General features: G+C 33.7%; 1 protein-coding gene across 4 annotated transcripts in view; it reads left to right on the top strand.

The window, feature by feature from the left end:
* The window catches only part of LOC144965998 (ankyrin and armadillo repeat-containing protein-like), a 39,739-nt gene extending 21,253 nt beyond the window's left edge, over window positions 1–18,486 (top strand). For all 4 annotated transcript variants that reach the window (XM_078901975.1, XM_078901974.1, XM_078901976.1 and 1 more), the window contains 11 exons: window positions 1,584–1,770; window positions 2,103–2,196; window positions 5,200–5,350; window positions 5,652–5,805; window positions 6,731–6,892; window positions 7,278–7,507; window positions 8,079–8,237; window positions 9,025–9,252; window positions 9,634–9,830; window positions 10,508–10,557; window positions 10,946–18,486. In XM_078901975.1, the coding sequence (XP_078758101.1) occupies window positions 1,584–1,770; window positions 2,103–2,196; window positions 5,200–5,350; window positions 5,652–5,805; window positions 6,731–6,892; window positions 7,278–7,507; window positions 8,079–8,237; window positions 9,025–9,252; window positions 9,634–9,830; window positions 10,508–10,557; window positions 10,946–11,187 (1,854 nt within the window). In that variant the 3' untranslated portion in view covers window positions 11,188–18,486. The remainder of the gene's footprint in view (window positions 1–1,583; window positions 1,771–2,102; window positions 2,197–5,199; window positions 5,351–5,651; window positions 5,806–6,730; window positions 6,893–7,277; window positions 7,508–8,078; window positions 8,238–9,024; window positions 9,253–9,633; window positions 9,831–10,507; window positions 10,558–10,945) is intronic.
* The last annotated feature ends 1,152 nt before the right edge of the window (window positions 18,487–19,638 follow it).

Here is a 19,638-nt window from a genome sequence, read left to right on the forward strand (position 1 = left end):
ACTGTTTTTCAATGTCTGTAACTGTATTCTTTAATTTTCTTTAAATTCTCGACATTTCTTGTTTTTCCTCAATTGTTTCAACTTTCAAATTTGAATCAGTAATATTTTGGTGATGATATTAATTTCATTTAATTAATTTTATTTTATTCAATAGTTCTTATTTTTGGCTTTTAATTCATGTCTTATTTAATCATGTGTTGTTTTATTTGAATTTTTTATGAATTTTTGAAAATTTGTTATTTTTGCAATTTTTAGGTCATATTCGAATATTGCGTAAATTTGATTTTTTAGGGTTTTTTTTTTAATGCAATAATTTCTAAATTTTTAATAGTCAGAGTCGTAAAAGAAGAAAAAAAAAAAGAGGGGTTTATCAAGGTTGCGTAGTATAAGTCCAAGATATTTGAGCGATTTGGGATTATAAATTATAATGTCAGTGGGATTGGAAAATGGATTTTTTGCCCATTTGAAATGCGACCAAATAAGTCCAAAGTTCAAATTTGCATAACTTTTGAACTAACTGCCCTATCATGTTGATGATTGTGTTATAGAAAGTCTTAGAATTACGTATCCTTTCCATAGCAGGGAATATATTTGCTGTATATATGGTTGGAAAAATCCGTTTGGAGTAGCTCGTAGCTACTTAATGAATTTGGTTATTAGACTAGGCAGACCCCGGTATGAAATGCCCAATCCATCCTTCCACTCATGATCATTCGATTCAAGAATACCTAGCATAATAATGAATTGAGAATTGCCCGCAAAAGGAGGAAACCAACAGGTTTGCCTGGTGTTTCCTCTGCAAATATTGATTATATTAAAAAGTTTTAACTTCATCGAATTGTCTTTATAGTAATTCAGAAATAGTTTTGCATAACTTTATCATGTACCTGACTGTTTAAAATTTGTATGAAGTGGATCTATGATTAAGCTCAGACATATGATCTAATTTTTAAATATATAATATCGAAGCAAGTAAATTTTATATTATACAGTTTTATTTTAGTGAGGAAAATATTTGTACTGAAGAGATTGCCGACATCATATGGTGATAACAATAAATATAAGGGAGATAACTCTTTGCAATGGATAAAAATTTAAAAAAAAACGTTCTTTTTACAACTCTCCGATTTTAATTCAATTCGGATAAATATTTTTATGTGATCATGGAGCATCAAAGTTGGATTCGAAGCAAAATGTCGAGAATGTTTTAATCTATTTAAAAGTAGTCTAATGAAGTATTATTATTATTATTATTATTATTATTATTATTATTATTATTATTATTATTATTATTATTATTATTATTATTATTATTATTATTATTGCTTTTTCTTCACTCCTTAACATCATTCCTTTCTTTGTGTTAGACATGATTTTTGTGATGTCAATGTATGCAATTAGAATACCTTTAAAACAATTATTTAGATTTTATTGGATTATCACTTAGCCAGTATCAGCAAAACTTGTAGTTTAAATCATGCCAAACTCGATTATACTGCTTGACATTGACTTGCGGGTGTGTTTCATCTCTAATAACTGACTTTACAATACAATCTATGTTAATCTGTCTATCCCCAAATAAGAGCATGATTGCTGATAATGGGGGCATTGCACCTTTGGTTCATCTTCTTGATTCGGAACTAGAGGATGTTCTGGTGAATGCTGTCAATGCCATTCGAGTCCTTTGCAATGGAAATCCTGATAATCAATATGCTGTGGCTGAGTGTGGCGGTTTGGAGCCACTCGTTGAGTTCCTGGAAGTGTCTTCAGGTAAATTTCCAAACTATTATTTATATTTTCACTCAAATATGTTTATTCTTGATCGAATGTAAAATAGTGGAAAATTGAAAATTAATTAAGTACAAATTTTTCTTTTTCATTGAATAGAGATAGACACTGTTAATATTAAACAGTTTGCTAAAATTATAATCTTGGTGGAAACAATGCTTACAATTTATTTGTCTCTGGTTGAAAGTCAATAACAGAGGTACATTCTTTACATTCAATTTGATAATTATTAATCAACCGATACACTTAGACTATCATTCTGATTATCAGCTACAGCTATAATCCTCTACTCATGATTTTCTAAAATTTACTAGATGATCTACAAGCAGGAGCTGCCGCAGCATTATCGGCTGTCACTGCCAAAAATACAGAGAATCAGAATGCTGTCATGCAAGAAGGAGCCCACAAGTAGGTGTTTGATCTTGGTAGTTATAAAGATACACAAAAATAACCCACCCCTTCAATCTGATATTATTTCAGGATGAACAAGATAATAGAATTGAGTAAGACAATTAAAGCTAAATTCAGTTCATTCCAAATTTCTTTCAAATCATAATTTCTTTGATAATGTTTCTTATTATAGTTGCAATCCTTATTGCTGTCATGAAGGACAACAGTTACAATTGTGCAACTCAAGTTTATTTGAAGATCAAGTTACACTGCCATCACAGCAAGAATGTTAAATCAAACTTTGTTTGCAGAAAATTCAATAACTGCTTTTTACTTCCTCAATACCACATTCTTTTTCCTCAAAACTGCATTTCTAAAATGAAAACATGAAATTTTGATCCCAGTTTTATCATTTTAAACTTAAAATTAAATCATTGGCATCGGGTTCACCCTGCCACAATACCTGAGTAAGATGGCTGGTCATATTTTAGTTTGTTTCATCATTCAAATCTTATTATGGGGCTCTCTATTTTGAAAAGATTAATCGTGAGGATAGAATAAAAGTTACATGGAGCTAGAAGTTAATCTGTTGGGTGAAACGGACCATAAGATTGCTTCTGCCTTCTTCCTCTTTTTCAAATGTATTGATTAATCCAGTCAAATTTTGTATTACTGTCGATGTGTATATCCAAAAGAAAAAAAAATGGAACAGTCAAAGCCAGTAATTGGAATACCTCTATATCGGAACAGCTGCTTAATTGGAATGATATGTACCTGATATGATTTTATTCTATCCAGCATAAACTGGATAATTACAATTATTTTAGACCATTAAAGATTCTAATAATTTTTTCTGTCCAAATAGTCTAAAGGATAAATATCCCTATTAAGATGAACAAGGATGGCATTATCCCATGGCTTCAAATGAACAAATATGGCTGTTAACTAATAATGCCATAAAGTTTATCATCACCCATTCCCTTTTATATGAAAGTTTTTTAGGTGTAACAAATGAGTAATGAGAGTGCAGGTTGTAAAACAATGATATGTCAATGTGACGAAGCATGCTACATTTAATAAAATTGTATTATGCGTCATAGTTTATGATGAAACAGTATTTATGCGTCTTCAAGTTATTTTGCCTGTTATTAGGATCGGGTTGTTTTCACAATTCCGTATAAATTGTTGTTGGTCATTAGATATGGTAACTCATTCTCTTCGGTCCAACATCACGACTAAATTTTGAATATTGTTAAAAATGGAAGAGACAATATTTTGGAGAAACAAGCAAAAGGATGCTCTGTGTTGCTATCAATTATAGTCAATGCAATAGATAGGTTTGTAGTCTTGATAAGATCATAGAGCCCACTTGAGGAATCGATTAATTGGAAATGTTTCTACATAATAGGGATGTTCCAATTTGTGGCTTTCTCTGTACTTTCCTGATAGTCTGTGGTGCATCTATAAAGGTTTCAGTATTTCTCAGAAGCTTGTTACCAGAGGCTAGATATTACATAATCAGAATGTATTTGGAACAATCAATAAAGATGACTGTCAAAGTTAGAGAGGAAAAAATTAAAATTTTGATCCCCTGGCTTTATTTGGTATTGATGTACTGGTATCTCTATAAGGCATTCAATTTTACGTACACAGTTGCCAGTTTATGTAACAACGTTTATGAAAGTCGAGACCACCTTTTATTCATTTGATCCCTATTCCATACAAATATTCTGTTGGTTGGAACAGATTAAATCATTACAAGGAAGTCCTTAAGAAATACACCTTTTTATTAACAACAATAGTTCGGAGATCACAATACTGATAACACAAAATAAAAACAATTTACAATCAAGAAAATAATTTACTAAAAGTAAACATTCACATGAATAATGAAGTGTTGGAGATTGATGAATGAATCTTACTCGCGACTCCCCACGCTTACTTATACACAGTGATTAAACTACTACATAATAGTGAAATATTTTACAACCAAGCATGTCTTTCTATTCAAGAATATTGTTGATTTCTCATGATCATTGAAGACCTTACTAACACTATATGTAGAATGTTGATGTCAACCAACCATTGCTGTCAATTATCGACAGCCATAGATTGAATAGTACTCACTCAACTTTTTCTAACCAATAAGCAATGGATACATAAACCTTTTCATGTTGGTCACTAGAGTTGTTTGCTATTACTGGTGAGCTTTTCTCAAACACACTACATCTATGTGTAAAGCAATAAACAAAAAATGAAGATAACAGCTTAAAAAAAAGAACAAAATACCAAACTTGGAACATTTCGGGATCAAAACCCTTCATCTGCCAACAACAACAACAATGAAAACATAAATATATAACTGAAAAAAATAGATAGAACTCAGCGAAATATTTAACATGTCCTTTTTGTAAGTAAAGAGATCTTGGAATGTAAACAAAACAAAGCATTCGCTTGGTTATGAGACTGAAGTCCTTATGTCCTGTCAGCTTAGTATCACCCCATCTAAGTATATAGACTTATCCGTTACTGTTTAGCCTTAGCCCAAACTCCATGCTGTGTTTACTATCCTAATTGTCATATTTCATGCGCATTTGTTTTATTACTAATGAATAAGTTGAAATTTGTAGCTTATTGCATCTCACTGCGCTTTCTAAAGACCCATTCCATGAAAATCTCTCTTTAAAGCTTTTAATGAAATATGTTTTTTGTTTTATTAGCATAATAGTGCTTGTTGATCTCTATGTTAATTGAGAATAAAACAGAGAAGAAAAACATAATGCTCCAATTGTAAGCATGTTAAATCTCAGCTCTTATGTGTCTTCTCAGTTCGAGCTTACATCCCCTGACCCCCCCCCCCCTCCTGACCCCCATCACCTTACCTCAAAGAAAACTATTCATGAATATGTTATGAATTATAAAGATTGGAATCATTAAGAAGAATTATAAAAAAAAGGTGAAGCAACAAGTCAATATACTTCATTAAATGTTTCGACTTGACGAAATTTTTTAAATCACTAGGCCATTGGTGGAGCTCATAAGGATCAGTCGCAGCACCACAGTTCAAGTGAAAGCAGCCAGTGCTCTGGAATCTCTGGCTCTCAGTAATCCAGCTAGTCAAAAGAGGTTTTTGGAATTGGATGCCCCAAAGGCTCTGATTCGTCTTCTTAAGGTACTTTTAGTCAATGGAAATAAATTACAAAGCAATATCAAAAATGTAAAACAAAACAAAGTAGAACATAAACAAAAAAAAAACAACCGATTACCAATGTACTTATTTCATTCTCACCTAAAAAAAAATAAATTAAAACTAAACTTTCAAAATCTTCCTATTTGTTTTATTCTTGACCCACTTTTGACTTGGATAATCATAGTTACACAATAGGCAGAACGTCACTGGAATGGTGTTGTAACTCAGTTAAAAATCATGTTTGGTAATTAATTTTTTTTTTTTAATTGCTTTTTTTTTACAGAATGTTCATGTTGAAGTCAGGGAACAAGGGGCTTGCTCGCTCTGGGCTTTAGCTGGAGCTACAAAAACTCAACAAAAATACATTGCCGAGCGAATCACAATTCCACATATAATTCAGATGTTGTTGGAGCCCACTGAAAAGCTGGTCTATGTTGGTATGACTTGTGATTTATACATAGTTTTAAAATAAGGAATTTTACTTTCACTAGATTTTAACATGCTTAAATATTCAGTGAATGTACAAACAGGACAGTCTAGAAAAAGTCAAGTCGGTTGAAGTTAATATCCAAGTGATGTTTCAATTGTTCCATTCTTTACCTTTGTTACCAAATCTCTGATAAAATCAAAAGCTATAAAGGGGATTCCGATTATTATCACCTCAATGCACCTGACGGACATTGCAAAAGAGCAAGAATGACATCATAGCATTGTGAAAGAGGAGGAGAGTAGCTGTGTTAAGTGTATGCAGGCACACTGCTGGAGGGTGTTAATTACCAACCATACAACCCCTTCACCCTCAGACGATCATTGACTGTGAGTGTGATCTTAATTGATTAAATAAATATTGCCAATGTTGTTGGATACAATGCTTTGAGTCAGCACAACTGGTATTATATAGGATCACATAAATAAATTACCAGTCTTAATATTTACCAAACACACATTGATTAAACACGGTATCAGTATCAAACATTTTGGACAAAATGTTTATTTTTATGCTACTGAGCTCACAAGAGGTTTATTCGACCAACACACTATGGTCCTCAAAGTAAATTGCTACACTGTATTTATATGTTTAATTGGTTGTTCTGCTACAACAATTACTTAAATTGACATGATTTTACTGTCTTGAGATATCAAAATAAGTGAGTTTCATGGTATTTATGTTTGGTTCACATAGTTCACCATTGTAATGATTTTAGTCAGCTAACCATATACAGCTTAAGGGAGATTTAAATTGGTCAACTTGTTTTTAATGGCAAAAAATATATAACAAAGATGAAATGACATTATTTATCAAAGTTAATGGTGGTTAGCTATATGACATATTTTTGATATTTATGTTTGTTCGTCATTCAGGTTGTATGACTGCCATCGCTCTGGGATCAGAAAATATGTCAAATCAGAATAACCTAGCTGCAGCAGACGCTTTTCAGCAATTAGTTCGACTTTTACGCTCACCTAAAACATCAGAAAAGGTGCTCCTAATGGTCATCAAAGTCATTGGCATTTTGTGTGTTGGTGAGAGTTGTTTTAATTTTCGTTCTCTTTGAAATGTAAAATATTTATACCCTCTGGATGTTTCCATCATTTCATAGAGTACAGTATAAACTCTCAAAATGAAGAAAGTGAGAATTGATACCTTACAGGTTTATGATTATAGATTTGTGTTGAAACCATCATTTTAAAAATCATGTTTTCAAAACCATTTTGAGAATTTTCCTCATAATACAAATCAAGTGACAACATTCAATTGAGTAAAACTGTGGAAGTATATTATAAATCAGTGACTACGGAAAACTGCGATGGTGCAAGTATATTTAGATAAAAAAGAATTTATAAAATAAATAAATGGGTTTTTTTTTTCGTTGTTGTTAAAGCATGTGTGTTGAATCTTTTAAAACAGGTGTTGCCTACAGGAACAATAAAGTTACGCAGAGAAAAATTGCAGAGGAGGGCGGAATCCCTGTTTTGGTGAATCTCTTATTGAATCCGCCAAATGATGAAGTCAAAGTTGAAGTATCCATATCTTTAGGCTGTGTCATGCTCAGCAACAAGGAGAATCAAGAAAAGTTGGAAGAGGAGTCATCTTTCAGATTCAATGTTCTTTTGAGTCTTCTTAAATCAAGAGATGAGGTAATTAAATTTATTGAGATTATTAGATTTCTGCTTTGAGATGGTTGTATCAACTCTGTCATTTAAACCTTTTTTTAAAAAATGTATTTAATGATAAAGGTAACAGTGGTTCTAATAATAGTAGTAATAATAATAAAAGTAGTACTAGTGGTAGTAATAGTAGTTATAGTAGTAGTAGTAGTAGTAGTAGTAGTAGTAGTAGTAGTAGTAGTAGTAGTAGTGGTAGTAGTAGTAGTAGTAGTAGTAGTAGTAGTAGTAGTAGTAGTAGTAGTAGCAGTAGTAGTAGTAGTAGTAGTAGTAGTAGTAGTAGTAGTAGTAGTAGTAGTAGTAGTGGTAGCAGTAATAGTGCTGCAGTAATAGCATTATTTGTTGTATGATTATGACATAGCATTTTCCACATCTAACATCCAATACAAGCTTAATATACTCTGTGAACTATAGTGCAATACTGTTTTAAAAATATTAGACTCTTTCTCGATCGATTTGACAAATGTTTTTTGGAATAATAAATTATATTTCAGTCTTTCCTATGACAGGATTTATAATTTTTACTGCTTTTTATTTACCACAGGAAATTTGCTTGCGAGCAGGTATGGCTCTGACAATATTTGCCTTCAACAATACTCCACAACAGTATGCAATCCGTGAGGCAGGGGGCGTCAAATTTTCTATGTTTGACAAATTCTTACGGTCTCCTGATGAGTTTTATCAATGTTACGCTGCTTTCCAGGTGAATTATGAATCGTTAAAAATCAATGAGAGCATCCTTTTTTATGTGTATGATAAAAGTAATACATTCTAACATTTTAATGCATTTAATAGACACATTCATTTCTGGTACTCAGATCAGTAATTTGTTTTTAGTTTAATGCACTTTTTAGCTCATTTTGAGTTAATTTAAAGATGCACCTCTGTTTTAAAGCTATTTATAATAGGAATTTTTAAAAGTACAGAGTCTGAGGTCAGAGAAAAAAACTGTTGTCTTAAATAATCCAGAGGCAAATGACACACAGCTTGGCTCACTAGTTCCACGTTGATGTATCTATTAGCAATAGGAAATTGAAAAGACTCTTCAATTTATTGAATGAAGACAGATAATGTGGACGTTTCAGGTTTCCCTCTTATTAACAAAACATGATGAATGAAACACTAAAGACGAATGAGAGATGTGGGAATGGCGTTGTTAAGGCGAATAAATAAAACGATTGTTTTGTTTATTCGTCTTTAGTGATTCATTCATCATGTTTTGTTGATAAAGAGGAAGCCAGAAACGTCAACATTATCTGTGTTCGTTCATTAAATTGAAGTTTCTATTCAATTTCTTATTGTTGGTAGATATATATATTTTTTTTTTGGTTTTGAAAAAGAATGATAATGTATCCAATTTTGATTACTTAATCTTATCATCCGAAAAGCATGTTGATAATGAGAATGTTTAAAATAAAATTGTGTAGTTTTACTTAGATATGCATAGAGATTATTGTCAACAAATCTGGTTAAAATCTCAAAACTTTCAGATGGTTGTCTTAGCTCGAGTGATTACGGACAGAGACCAAGTTAGCCTGACAGCAGAAGGAATCACAGTACTGGTGAATAAACTTTTATCAGAGGAAGACAAAGTGGTAGTTTTATCCTGCAGTCTTCTTTCATCCTTGGCCCATACTCGAGCTGGTCTCACGGATGCGATGGTTACTACAGGAGCTTTGGACTACTTGGTCAAAAAACTGGATTCCAACAATGATCTTGTAAGTGTTTATTATGGCCTAGTGTAAAGCATGCTCCCTGTTATGATTAGTTGAAACAAGTTGAGAATTATCAGAATCCAAATAAGTGACAATAAATTAGCCTTCTTTATCTGTACAAATTATCTGGCTATTATTCCACCAAATAACGCATTCTGCTCTATATGCTTCCCTTGAATGTAAGTTTTATTACCTTGTAATTTTTTTCATCATAAACAGCTTTCCATATGTTACATTATAACATTCTATTAGTTTTCAAAGATATAGATGATTTGTGAAAATATGAAAAATAGTGCTGTCTCCATGATCATTGTGAATAAAACCGTTTTACTGATACTATTGAAAATTGAATTAATTGCTCAACAACTTTATCTATTTTTCAAGGTCAGAAATGGTGCTGCTGTTACTCTTGGCTACATGACTTTCAACAAGACTGCATTCCGCTTATTATTCTCCCTTTGTCGTAATATGCCTGGCCTCTACAACAAAATTATGAATAATATTGGAGTGGACCCTCGCATCAATAAAGAGTTCATCTCTGACTTCAAACAAGCAACAGTGATAGGCCTACCGACACAATGGTGAGCTTGTTTATACTTTTTCTTATGTTGCAAGTTCAGAATAGTGACTGGTTTCATTTTTGATCTGATAAGATCTCATTTGTCAGCAACATAAACATATAAGAATGAAAGTAGACACTTTGACAATCAAAAACTGCCACCAATTAAATCATTAAGCTTAGCTAGTAATCAGTCCAAAGTAGGCTTAACCTCTGATGCCGTCTCAACATTTTTGGTTCCACTTGAAAACAGCCAAAGGAAAAATTCTCATAGGCTTGCCTTGTGTTTAATTTGGGGGACTGTAGCTCAACCTGACCCAGGGAAACAAAGCCGATTTGACCCGCAATAAATTTGATTTTTTTTGTACTTGGCCTCTGAGTAGACCCTGTAGTGATTTTGAAGATTAATCTACTTCAAGATCAAATAAAAGAATAATTTATAGAAGAGAATCCTCAGGAAGGTCATCGGTAAATCCAACTCACATGATAGAAACCAGAACGCGTTGAATGACTATTTTGATGTATGTTTATGATGAAGCAAAATTTTTCCATATTCACATTTTATTTATTCTGCGAATGAAACTACAACTGTTTCAGTCTGTATCTGTAGCATATCACCTAAATTGAGATAATTATTTGACATTGTGGCATCCCTTTTTCATTTCACATTTTGTTGATTTTCTTTTCTTTTCAATTTAGTTTGGAAATAAATGGAGGGCGACCAGTTGTTACTCCCCTCAACCTGAAAGGTAATAATATAGTATAGTATTGTGTCGTTCTTAAATCTGATACGGAATGTGTATAGTCTATCTTTAATCTGTTATGTAATGGGAATTGTCATTCTTTAATATTATATGAAATGCATCATCCAATTGTCATGTGCCTATGTACCTACAGGAATAATCATACACATAATGTGTTTTGTAATGATTTACCAACATTTTCCTATTTAGTCTCTAGTAAAATTTAATATAGTTTAGCAATGACTCTGTTCAAGTTTTATGAAAAAAAAAATATGCTACCTAATGTATCTAATATTATTTTTTATTTGCTTCAAGTATATGGTCAAAATATAAGTGAAAATTTAACACCTCACTGTAGACACCCTGTTATTATCAATATTCTATTTTATTATAGGTCGACCTCACACAGTGCATGAAGCATACAGACAAAAATTTGCTCCAAACAATCGTGCAGTGTCAGCACCAACTACAATGATGCGCTCCAACAAACGCCTAGTCCCTAACATTGTGGTGGAGCCGAACTACTTAAAAGGAAAACCCAGTCTATCAGCTCAGGATCGACCATTGTCAACATCTTCTTACTTATCAAGCAAAAATGGAACCTTCAAAACAAAGCTTAGCTCTTGGGCAAAATAACATCGCCATCTCTGCTTAATTTACCATGTTAAAACGAATCAAAATATAACAAAACAAAAATATATATCTATAAACGAAGCTGAAAAAAAATATGTGAGCTGTTTTTTTAAAAATCACAGATAATCGATAGATTTTAGATAAAAATTATGGAAATTCTTTAAATTGTATGTTTATTTGTCACCTGTTCCAAATGATGTATTTTTAATGGCAAACTATATATTTGTATAGGGTACGAAATTTTACATTATATTTTTCTAGTGATCGAAAATCTGTCTCATTTAAAATAAACAATGCGAATAATTTCTAAAAACAAATTTTCTAATATTTTTTAATGATATAGGAACCTTATTGTTTTTGTTTTTTTTTATTATTGATTATCATCATCATCATTGCCTTTTTCACCCTGGGTCAGGGTATAGGCCACAGACAAACAGTTTCCATCCTTCTCTATCCTGAGCCAACTTTTTTATCTCATTCCAGGTCTTACCACTTCTCTGTATATCAGCTTCTTTAATTCTTCTCCATGTTCCTCGTGGCCTTCCCCTTGATCTTCTGCCCTGAGGGTTCCAGTCCAATACTTTCTTTGTTATAGTTGAGTCATTCTTTCTAAGCGTGTGTCCAATCCACCTCCATCGTCTTCTTCCTATATCCTCTCCCACTGGTTTCTGCTGTGTTATTTTCCATACTTCTTCATTTTTTTATTCTATCCATCCATTTTATTCTGAGTAGCTTACGCATGCACCTGTTTACGAAAATCTGTACCCTCCTTATACATGCCTGTGATGCGTTCCAAGTTTCACATCCATACAGTAGGACAGACTTCACGTTTGAGTTGAAAAGTCTTAGCTTTAGTTGAAGGGAGATATCTTTAGTTCTCCAAACTCTGTTCAAAGATGTGAATGCAGCCTGTGCCTTTCCTATTCGTGCTTTCACCTCTGCTTCCGTGCCCCCATCCTTGTCAATTATACTTCCGAGATAGCAGAAAGTGTCTATATCTTCGAGTTCCTGATCTTTTACTTTGATCTGCTCCCTTTGACGCGTACCTATCCTCAAGACCTTTGACTTTGCAGGGTGAATTCTTAGACCAATTGATTCCGACAGGCTGTTTATAATTGTGGTTTTTGCTTGCATCTGGTCCTGGGTGTGGGACAAAAGAGCCAGATCATCTGCAAAATCCAGATCATCCAACTGTGTCCAGGGGTCCACTGTATCCCATTTCTTCTCCCTTTGGAGGTTTCCTTCATTAGCCAATCAATGGCAAGGATGAACAGGAATGGAGAGAGCAAGCATCCCTGCTTGACACCAGTCTTAATTTCAAAGCTGTCAGTAAGCTGATCTTCATGTACAACCCTGCAACTTGATCCTTCATACATTTCCTTAATGAGGTTTACTATCTTTTCAGGGAGTCCATAATGTGCCAGAATTTTCCACAATGTTGCTCTGTCAATACTGTCGAAAGCCTTCTCGTAATCCAGAAAGTTGACAATAAGAGGAGAGTTCCATTCTATAGACTGTTCTACTATGACTCGCAGAGAGGCAATCTGGTCGGTGGTTGAACGGTTTTTCCGAAAACCTGCCTGTTCGTCCCGCAGTTTAGCATCTGTTGCATTCTTAATTCTCTCTAAAATAATACGGTTGAAAACCTTTCCTGGGATAGAAAGAAGAGTGATGCCTCGATAATTATTACAATTACTGAGGTCCCCTTTCTTTGGAAGCTTGATAAGATGTCCTTCCTTCCAATCCTTTGGGAATATCCCGTCATTCCAGATTCTCTCAAATAGTGGGTGCAGGGCCTCAGCATTTCTTTTCGCATCAACTTTTAGAGCCTCCGGTGGAATCTGGTCTGGTCCAGCAGCTTTCCCCCTTTTCATCTTGTTAATGGCACCCACAATCTCTGCTATCGATGGTGGATCACAGCTAATTGGTAGCTCATTCCTTGCAGGCAAAATTTCTGGCTGGTTGTCTGGTGGTGGTCTGTTCAGAAGGCAGTTGAAATGTTCCCTCCATCGTTCAGATTGAGCCTCTTTTCCAAAAATAGTTTTCCCATCTTTGTCTTTGACTGGTACCTCTGGTTTCCCATATTTTCCAGCAAGTGTCTTGGTAGTTTGATAAAGGATCCTCATGTGTCCTCCAGTCGCTGCTGCTTCTGCTTTCTCTGCAAGTCTGTTCATGAATGCTTCCTTGTCTTTCTTCACAGATCTTTTGACTTCCTTAGCTATGGCTCGATACTGCTCTTGTGCATCCAGTCTTGAAGCCCTTGTTCGGCTTGCATTCACTTGTTCCTTCCTTGTTCTCCTCTTTTCAATAAGGTCCAAGGTGGTTGGACTTATCCATTCTTTATGTTCCGATTTCTTTACCCCCAATACCTCGTGGCAAGTTGTTATGTAGACTTCCTTGATCTTTGCCCAATGTGACTCTACATCTATGTCCTCCTCGAGCTCAGTAAGAGGTTGGAATCTATTACTCAATTGTAGTTTGAATTCCTCATTCTTTTCCCCATCAAGTGCATTCACCTCGAATTTTCTTCTTGTATGTGATCTGGCCCCGTGTTTTCTGAGTCGGAGCTTAAGCTTTGCCAATAGCAGGTGGTGGTCTGATCCAACATCTGCCCCTCTCCGTACTGTCACATCTTCCAATGAACGTCTGAATCTACGAGAGATACAAAAATGATCAATCTGATTCTCTGTCACACCATCTGGTGAGACCCAAGTTGCTTTGTGGATCCTCTTATGGGGGAACACTGATCCTCCAATCACCAAGCTGTTGAATGCACAGAAATTTGCAAATCTCTCTCCATTATCATTCATTTTTCCCATGCCATGACGTCCCATGATACCTTCATAGCCTACGTTATCCTGTCCCACTTTTGCATTAGCATCTCCCATCAATATGTTGATGTCTTTCCTTGGCAACTTGTCAATGACTTGTTGTAGCAGACCATAAAATGTATCTTTGTCCTCATCTGTTGCATCATTTGTTGGGGCATAGATCTGTACAATGTTCATGCTGATCTTCTTACTCCGTGTTGTAAAAGACGCCATGATGATCCTTTCTCCGCATTGTTCCCATCCTCTCAGTGACTTCTGGGCAAACTTGCTTAGAATTATTCCTACTCCCTGTGTATGAATCCCGTCCCCTCTCCCTGAATATAAAATCTTCTCCCCAGACTTGAGGTGTTTCTGTCCGGATTGTATCCAGTGGGTTTCGCTTACTCCAAGTATATGCAGCCTGTATCTTCTCATCTCAGTCACAACTTGAGAGCTTTTTCCTGCTTCATACATGGTGCGAACGTTCCACGACGCAATTCGAAGCTGCTTGTTTGGCGAAGACGTCATCGGGTCAGCAGAGTCCTTTCGGCTTTGTCTGTTGTCCTTCATAAATTCTGTAATTCCAGAAACTCTTCGGTCGCCCAAGCTAAAAAAAGGATTTAGTTTGTCTGTCTGTGTTTCTGTAACGGTTTGAGTTTAACGGAAAGGGGTGTTAACCCTTTGCCAACCCCCAACCTGGAGGACCAGGTGACTCAAAGATGGGGGAATCACACACCATTAGTCGCCTTTTACGACACGCTGGCTTGGCGTTGGGCTATTCTTGACCCTCTCAGTTGAGGGACCCCGGACACCACACGGGGAATTATTGATTATACTCCCATGGAAATACTTTTTGTTAAGTTTAAACTGCCAAATTTAGTACTATTTGAATAGAAAACTTTTTTTTCTTACTTTAATGAAATAAAATGTTTTCAACTCAAACCCTTTGACAGATCATTAAGGGATGTTTTTTTGCTACGGATCTAAGGTTGATAAAGAATGTTATTATTGGTGAGATTACTACGTTTAACTCTTTACTGACAAGACTGATTTACTTTCAAGTCATAATTTCTTCCATTAGTTATCTAGTTAGAATTGCACATCCGCTTTCATCAAGAGAGCAGTAATAGCCATGCAAAATGGGCTTCCAAGTCGCTCTTATTGAAGCCTGGGTCTCGTCGATTATACCTCACTTTTGGTTAAAATGGTAAGATTTGATGGCAGGTTAAAGAAAAATCATACTGTGCTTGTAAGGAGTTAAATAATTTTGTTATGAATCCAATAGGTTGTCATGCCAATTCCTCATTGTCTCATAATTTTACTGCCTTGTTATCAAGATTTCACATTTTATATTTTTTAAAAACAATAAATCAATGTATATATTAAAAATCACATCTATTTAAAGACTTTGGATGTAAGCATATGTGAGGGAAGTGATTCACATGTCACTGGAAGTACTTTTGAGATATGTCTAATAAAACATGTTTTCCCAAAGATATAATAGCTCTTCATACCTTCATAAAATTTCAAGGTAAACATTGTATTTCAAACATTTCAATTTCATCCCCCCCCCCCCAATTATCCTCTCTTTTGTTTTTTTAACATTAGGTAATAGAAAATTATCCTTACACCAGTTTACAAATTTTGCCACCTCCTCAAAGTAAGCAGAGTTTCGAATAAAACTTGAATAACCGAATTGTCTGCAATCAATAATTTTTGTATTATCATAGTAAGCCCTGTAGTCATTTGTGTTGAGGGTATAGAGGGTTGGTGACGAAGCACAACCTTGAGGGGCTCCCGTGTTTAATGTCTTTTGACTAGAAAAGGTGTCATTTGGTTTTACATACTGAACTCTATTTGTTAAAAAAAATTTTTAATCCAAGCTATGATGCTGTTTCTCACATTTAAATCTAAAAGCTTTTTTTTCATAATATGTGATTGAATTGTATTGAATTCAGAAGAGAAGTCAATAAAAAGGAACCGTGCATATGATCTTCTTTCTTCAAGGTGTTTTAGGATGTTATTTACAAATACGACATAGGCGCCCTCTACACTTCTACCTCCTTCATAGGCAAACTGATGTGAATCTAGCTTACCCATTACTTCATTTAAAAGAAATCGTTAAACGAACCTCTCAAACACTTTCATAACTATTGGTGTTAATGCCACTGATATAAGGTCATTTAAACAATTAATATTCTTTTTCTTCGGAACAGGGATAATTTCAGAGGTCTTCCTCAAATCAGGTATTATGTTAAGAGAAAGTGACATGTTAAAAATATATGTAAAAACATAAGCCACTTGGTTACAACAAGTTTTAAAAAATTTACCACTAAGCTTATATCGGCCCTCATGATTTGCTGACATTTAATTTTATAAAAGAAATAGTGACTTCATGTTCATAAAATGTTAACAAATTATACGGGTTACTATTTTGTAGTAATAAGTAAGTGTTCAGGGTCTTTACATTCATTTGAGAAATCAAAACAATCAAATCTTGAGTAATGATAATTAAGATCATTAGCATAGTTCAGTTCATTAACGAAACAAAGGGATTGCCTTTTAGTGACGTAGCCAGTGACTTTTATTTTCAGATGAGACCATGTGGTGCACGAGTCATTGGAGGATAAGGATTGTTCAATTTTGATTTTGGATGTATTTTTACATTCTCTAATTGTGTTTTTAAAATTTTTGATTTATTTCCTTCATTTGCTCTTTGTTATCTTTCCGAAAAAAGCTCACTTTTTTTAAATTGAGCAATTCCTTCATCTCACACGATACCCAAAGTTTATTATTTGAGTAGCATGTCACGGTCTTACTTGGATCATGGAATAAACAAATCTTTACAAAATTTTATATCTGATGTTACAGTGTCAGTGAGATCATTTATGTCATCAGTATTGCTTAAATACACCTCCCAGTCCGTTGTCTCAGTCTGAGCAGATGTTCACCAACCATGATGTTGATGTTGCCGTCTTCAACTTTGGTTTGTATTTTTGAGTTATTAGTATATTGTTGTGGTCCGAGTCTCCCAGCAGTGGAAGTTGGGTACTTTTATAGCCGTTATTGACATTTCCATAACACATGTCAAGAATGTTGTTATGCCTTGTTGGCAGTGACACATTATGTTGATATTTAGGACATACTGTGCTTATATTACATTTGTTAAAATCACCCATTACAATGTGTATTGAGTCTGGGTGTGTAGTCTCATTATCATGTATACAGTTAGAAATAATTTCTTTTGCATTCCCAAAGTTGGCACTGGATAGAATATACACAACGTTGAAAATGACGCTCATAAATTCCCTTGACTAATAATAGGGTCATACAATGAGGAATAAAAGTTCCAACATCAGCCGTGCAAAGTGTTTCTTTTACATACATGTGTGTTATTTTCGTGAGTACATTTTTTGTTTAAGTATATATACAAACACCACCTCCTCTCTCCTTTCCAGAATTTAGTGTCTTGTCAACTTGAAGCAAATTGAATCCGTCAACCTTTACATGAGAAGAGAGAGAAATAAAAGATGGTCTATGAAAGATTTCAATTTATTATTTTTGTTAATAATTGATATAAAGAAATATGAAATTCGCTGTGTATTATTCGAATTTTCATGAACTGGCATAATATGTTTTAAAAAAATCTTTCTCTTTTTTTTAAAAATGTCTTTCTCTTTTTGTTTTCAATCTCTATTTTCCTTTTCACCATTTATTTTTTATCGTAAATTTAACGGTGCTTTTGAAACATGTCTTTTAGCACCAAGAAATGTATATTCAATGAATGAAATGACACCAATGTTTTGAGAGTTACGTTCAATGTGACCATGAAGTTTAGAAAAAAAATTTCCCTCTGACATCTTGTTGTATTAATATTATTTGTCCCCTTCATGTTTTCGTAAAACAAATTATGTTAACCATGGGATGAATTTTTAATTGTTTTTATGATGCATTCAAATATTTATCTTAATAGTATGTTTCTAATGTTATCTTTTTTGTAAACTGTTATTAGTTAAAAAGATTTTGCATTTTAATTATATTGATTTTTGATGCATGAAATATTGAAATATGTAATGTCAATTCGTACAGCATTTATAACGCATCCTATATGATAAATTATGCTTTCAAACTAATATACATTCTTGCATGTAGGAGTGGTTGCATATCTTACTAAAATGGCGGATGCAGTTGTTTTATGTGTACAGTCATTTGGTTTTTTTTATAAGTGGAAAGCAAATCTGATTTGTTTTTAATTAAGGCCTTGTTGTCTTGTGCATTGTAAATGGTGCCGTTTTCACAGTGCTTTATTTTAATTTATCAACAATTTAATTTGTTATTTTTATTACATTTACTGCTTGTTTTGAACTGTGATATTCTTATAATTATTTTTGAAATAGATTTATTTATTTTGTAAGTGGGCTCACTTTACCTTTTTTAAGAAACTCACGTTTTCATTTTTGTTAATGAAAATAAAGATGAACATTTCATGAAATATATTATATCTTTCAATGTCATTTATTCACAATCGGGCCTGAAATAGGCGTGATTTCGAATCTATAGCTATGCTATTCAAGGATGAGCGAGATTTGTCAGTTGGGTTTTTGGCCTATTCGATGGGGTCTTTTGACCTCATTAGTGAACAGGAGGTCACTTGCTGTGTCTTCTACTTCTATTCCCTTCTATCTGTTTTCTGAGTTGTGTTCTGTCCTTTTCTTGGATTAGGATAACTTGGTTTTTGTCCCGCCCCTTGGCTGAGAGGGAAACAGTCAAATGTTTAGTATTAGTTTTGAGAGGTGACATATATATTTATTTTTGCAAATCATCTTTTTGGTATATACTGATAGTTTTTTTAAACATAACTTGTAAATATTTATTTGAGTGTATTACTCTAGCTTAATGGGATCATGTGCTGGTGTCTGGGCGAGATTTTTAATTGATCTCAACCTAAGTAAACTGAAGGTATGCTTTTTGGAATCGACATCTGTTCCCTATCTGAACCAATTTTCTTTTGTCTGACTTTTTCTTGGGGAATTTAATTGTAATGCTATAATTTTTAGACTATCCATTTTACTGGCGCTGATGTGATCTAAATGTGTCGCAAACGCCATAAAACACTTAAAACAAAACAAAACAGACTATAGTTTGGCCTACCTTGGTTGGCTGCGTCCTCTATCCATATGTAATATTCTCTCCCCACCCCCACCCCCTCCCTATCTCCATACATGTGGATTTCTGTCCATGTCCTAGAGTGAAATTATCTTTGACTTGCTTTGGGCCCCCTCGGGATGTTGGCGAAGAGGTAAACAATTATATGTGTGGCTATTATTATTATTATTATTATTATTATTATTATTATTATTATTATTATTATTATTATTATTATTATTATTATTATTATTATTATTATTATTATTATTATTATTATTATTATAATTATTATTATTATTATTCATTATTATTATTATTATTATTATTATTATTATTATTATTATTATTTATTATTATTATTATTATTATTATTATTATTATTATGATAATTTTTTATGCCCTTCCGCCACGACATCGCAAGATATCGTCGCCTAGGCATTCCATGAAGGAATCTAGATATTTCATCAAACAAGATGTCTGATGTCAACAGGAATCA

Source organism: Berghia stephanieae, chromosome 2 (assembly GCF_034508935.2).
Source record: "Berghia stephanieae isolate SIO BIC M18660-M18661 chromosome 2, UCSD_Bste_1.3, whole genome shotgun sequence".
Classification (NCBI taxonomy): domain Eukaryota; kingdom Metazoa; phylum Mollusca; class Gastropoda; order Nudibranchia; family Aeolidiidae; genus Berghia; species Berghia stephanieae.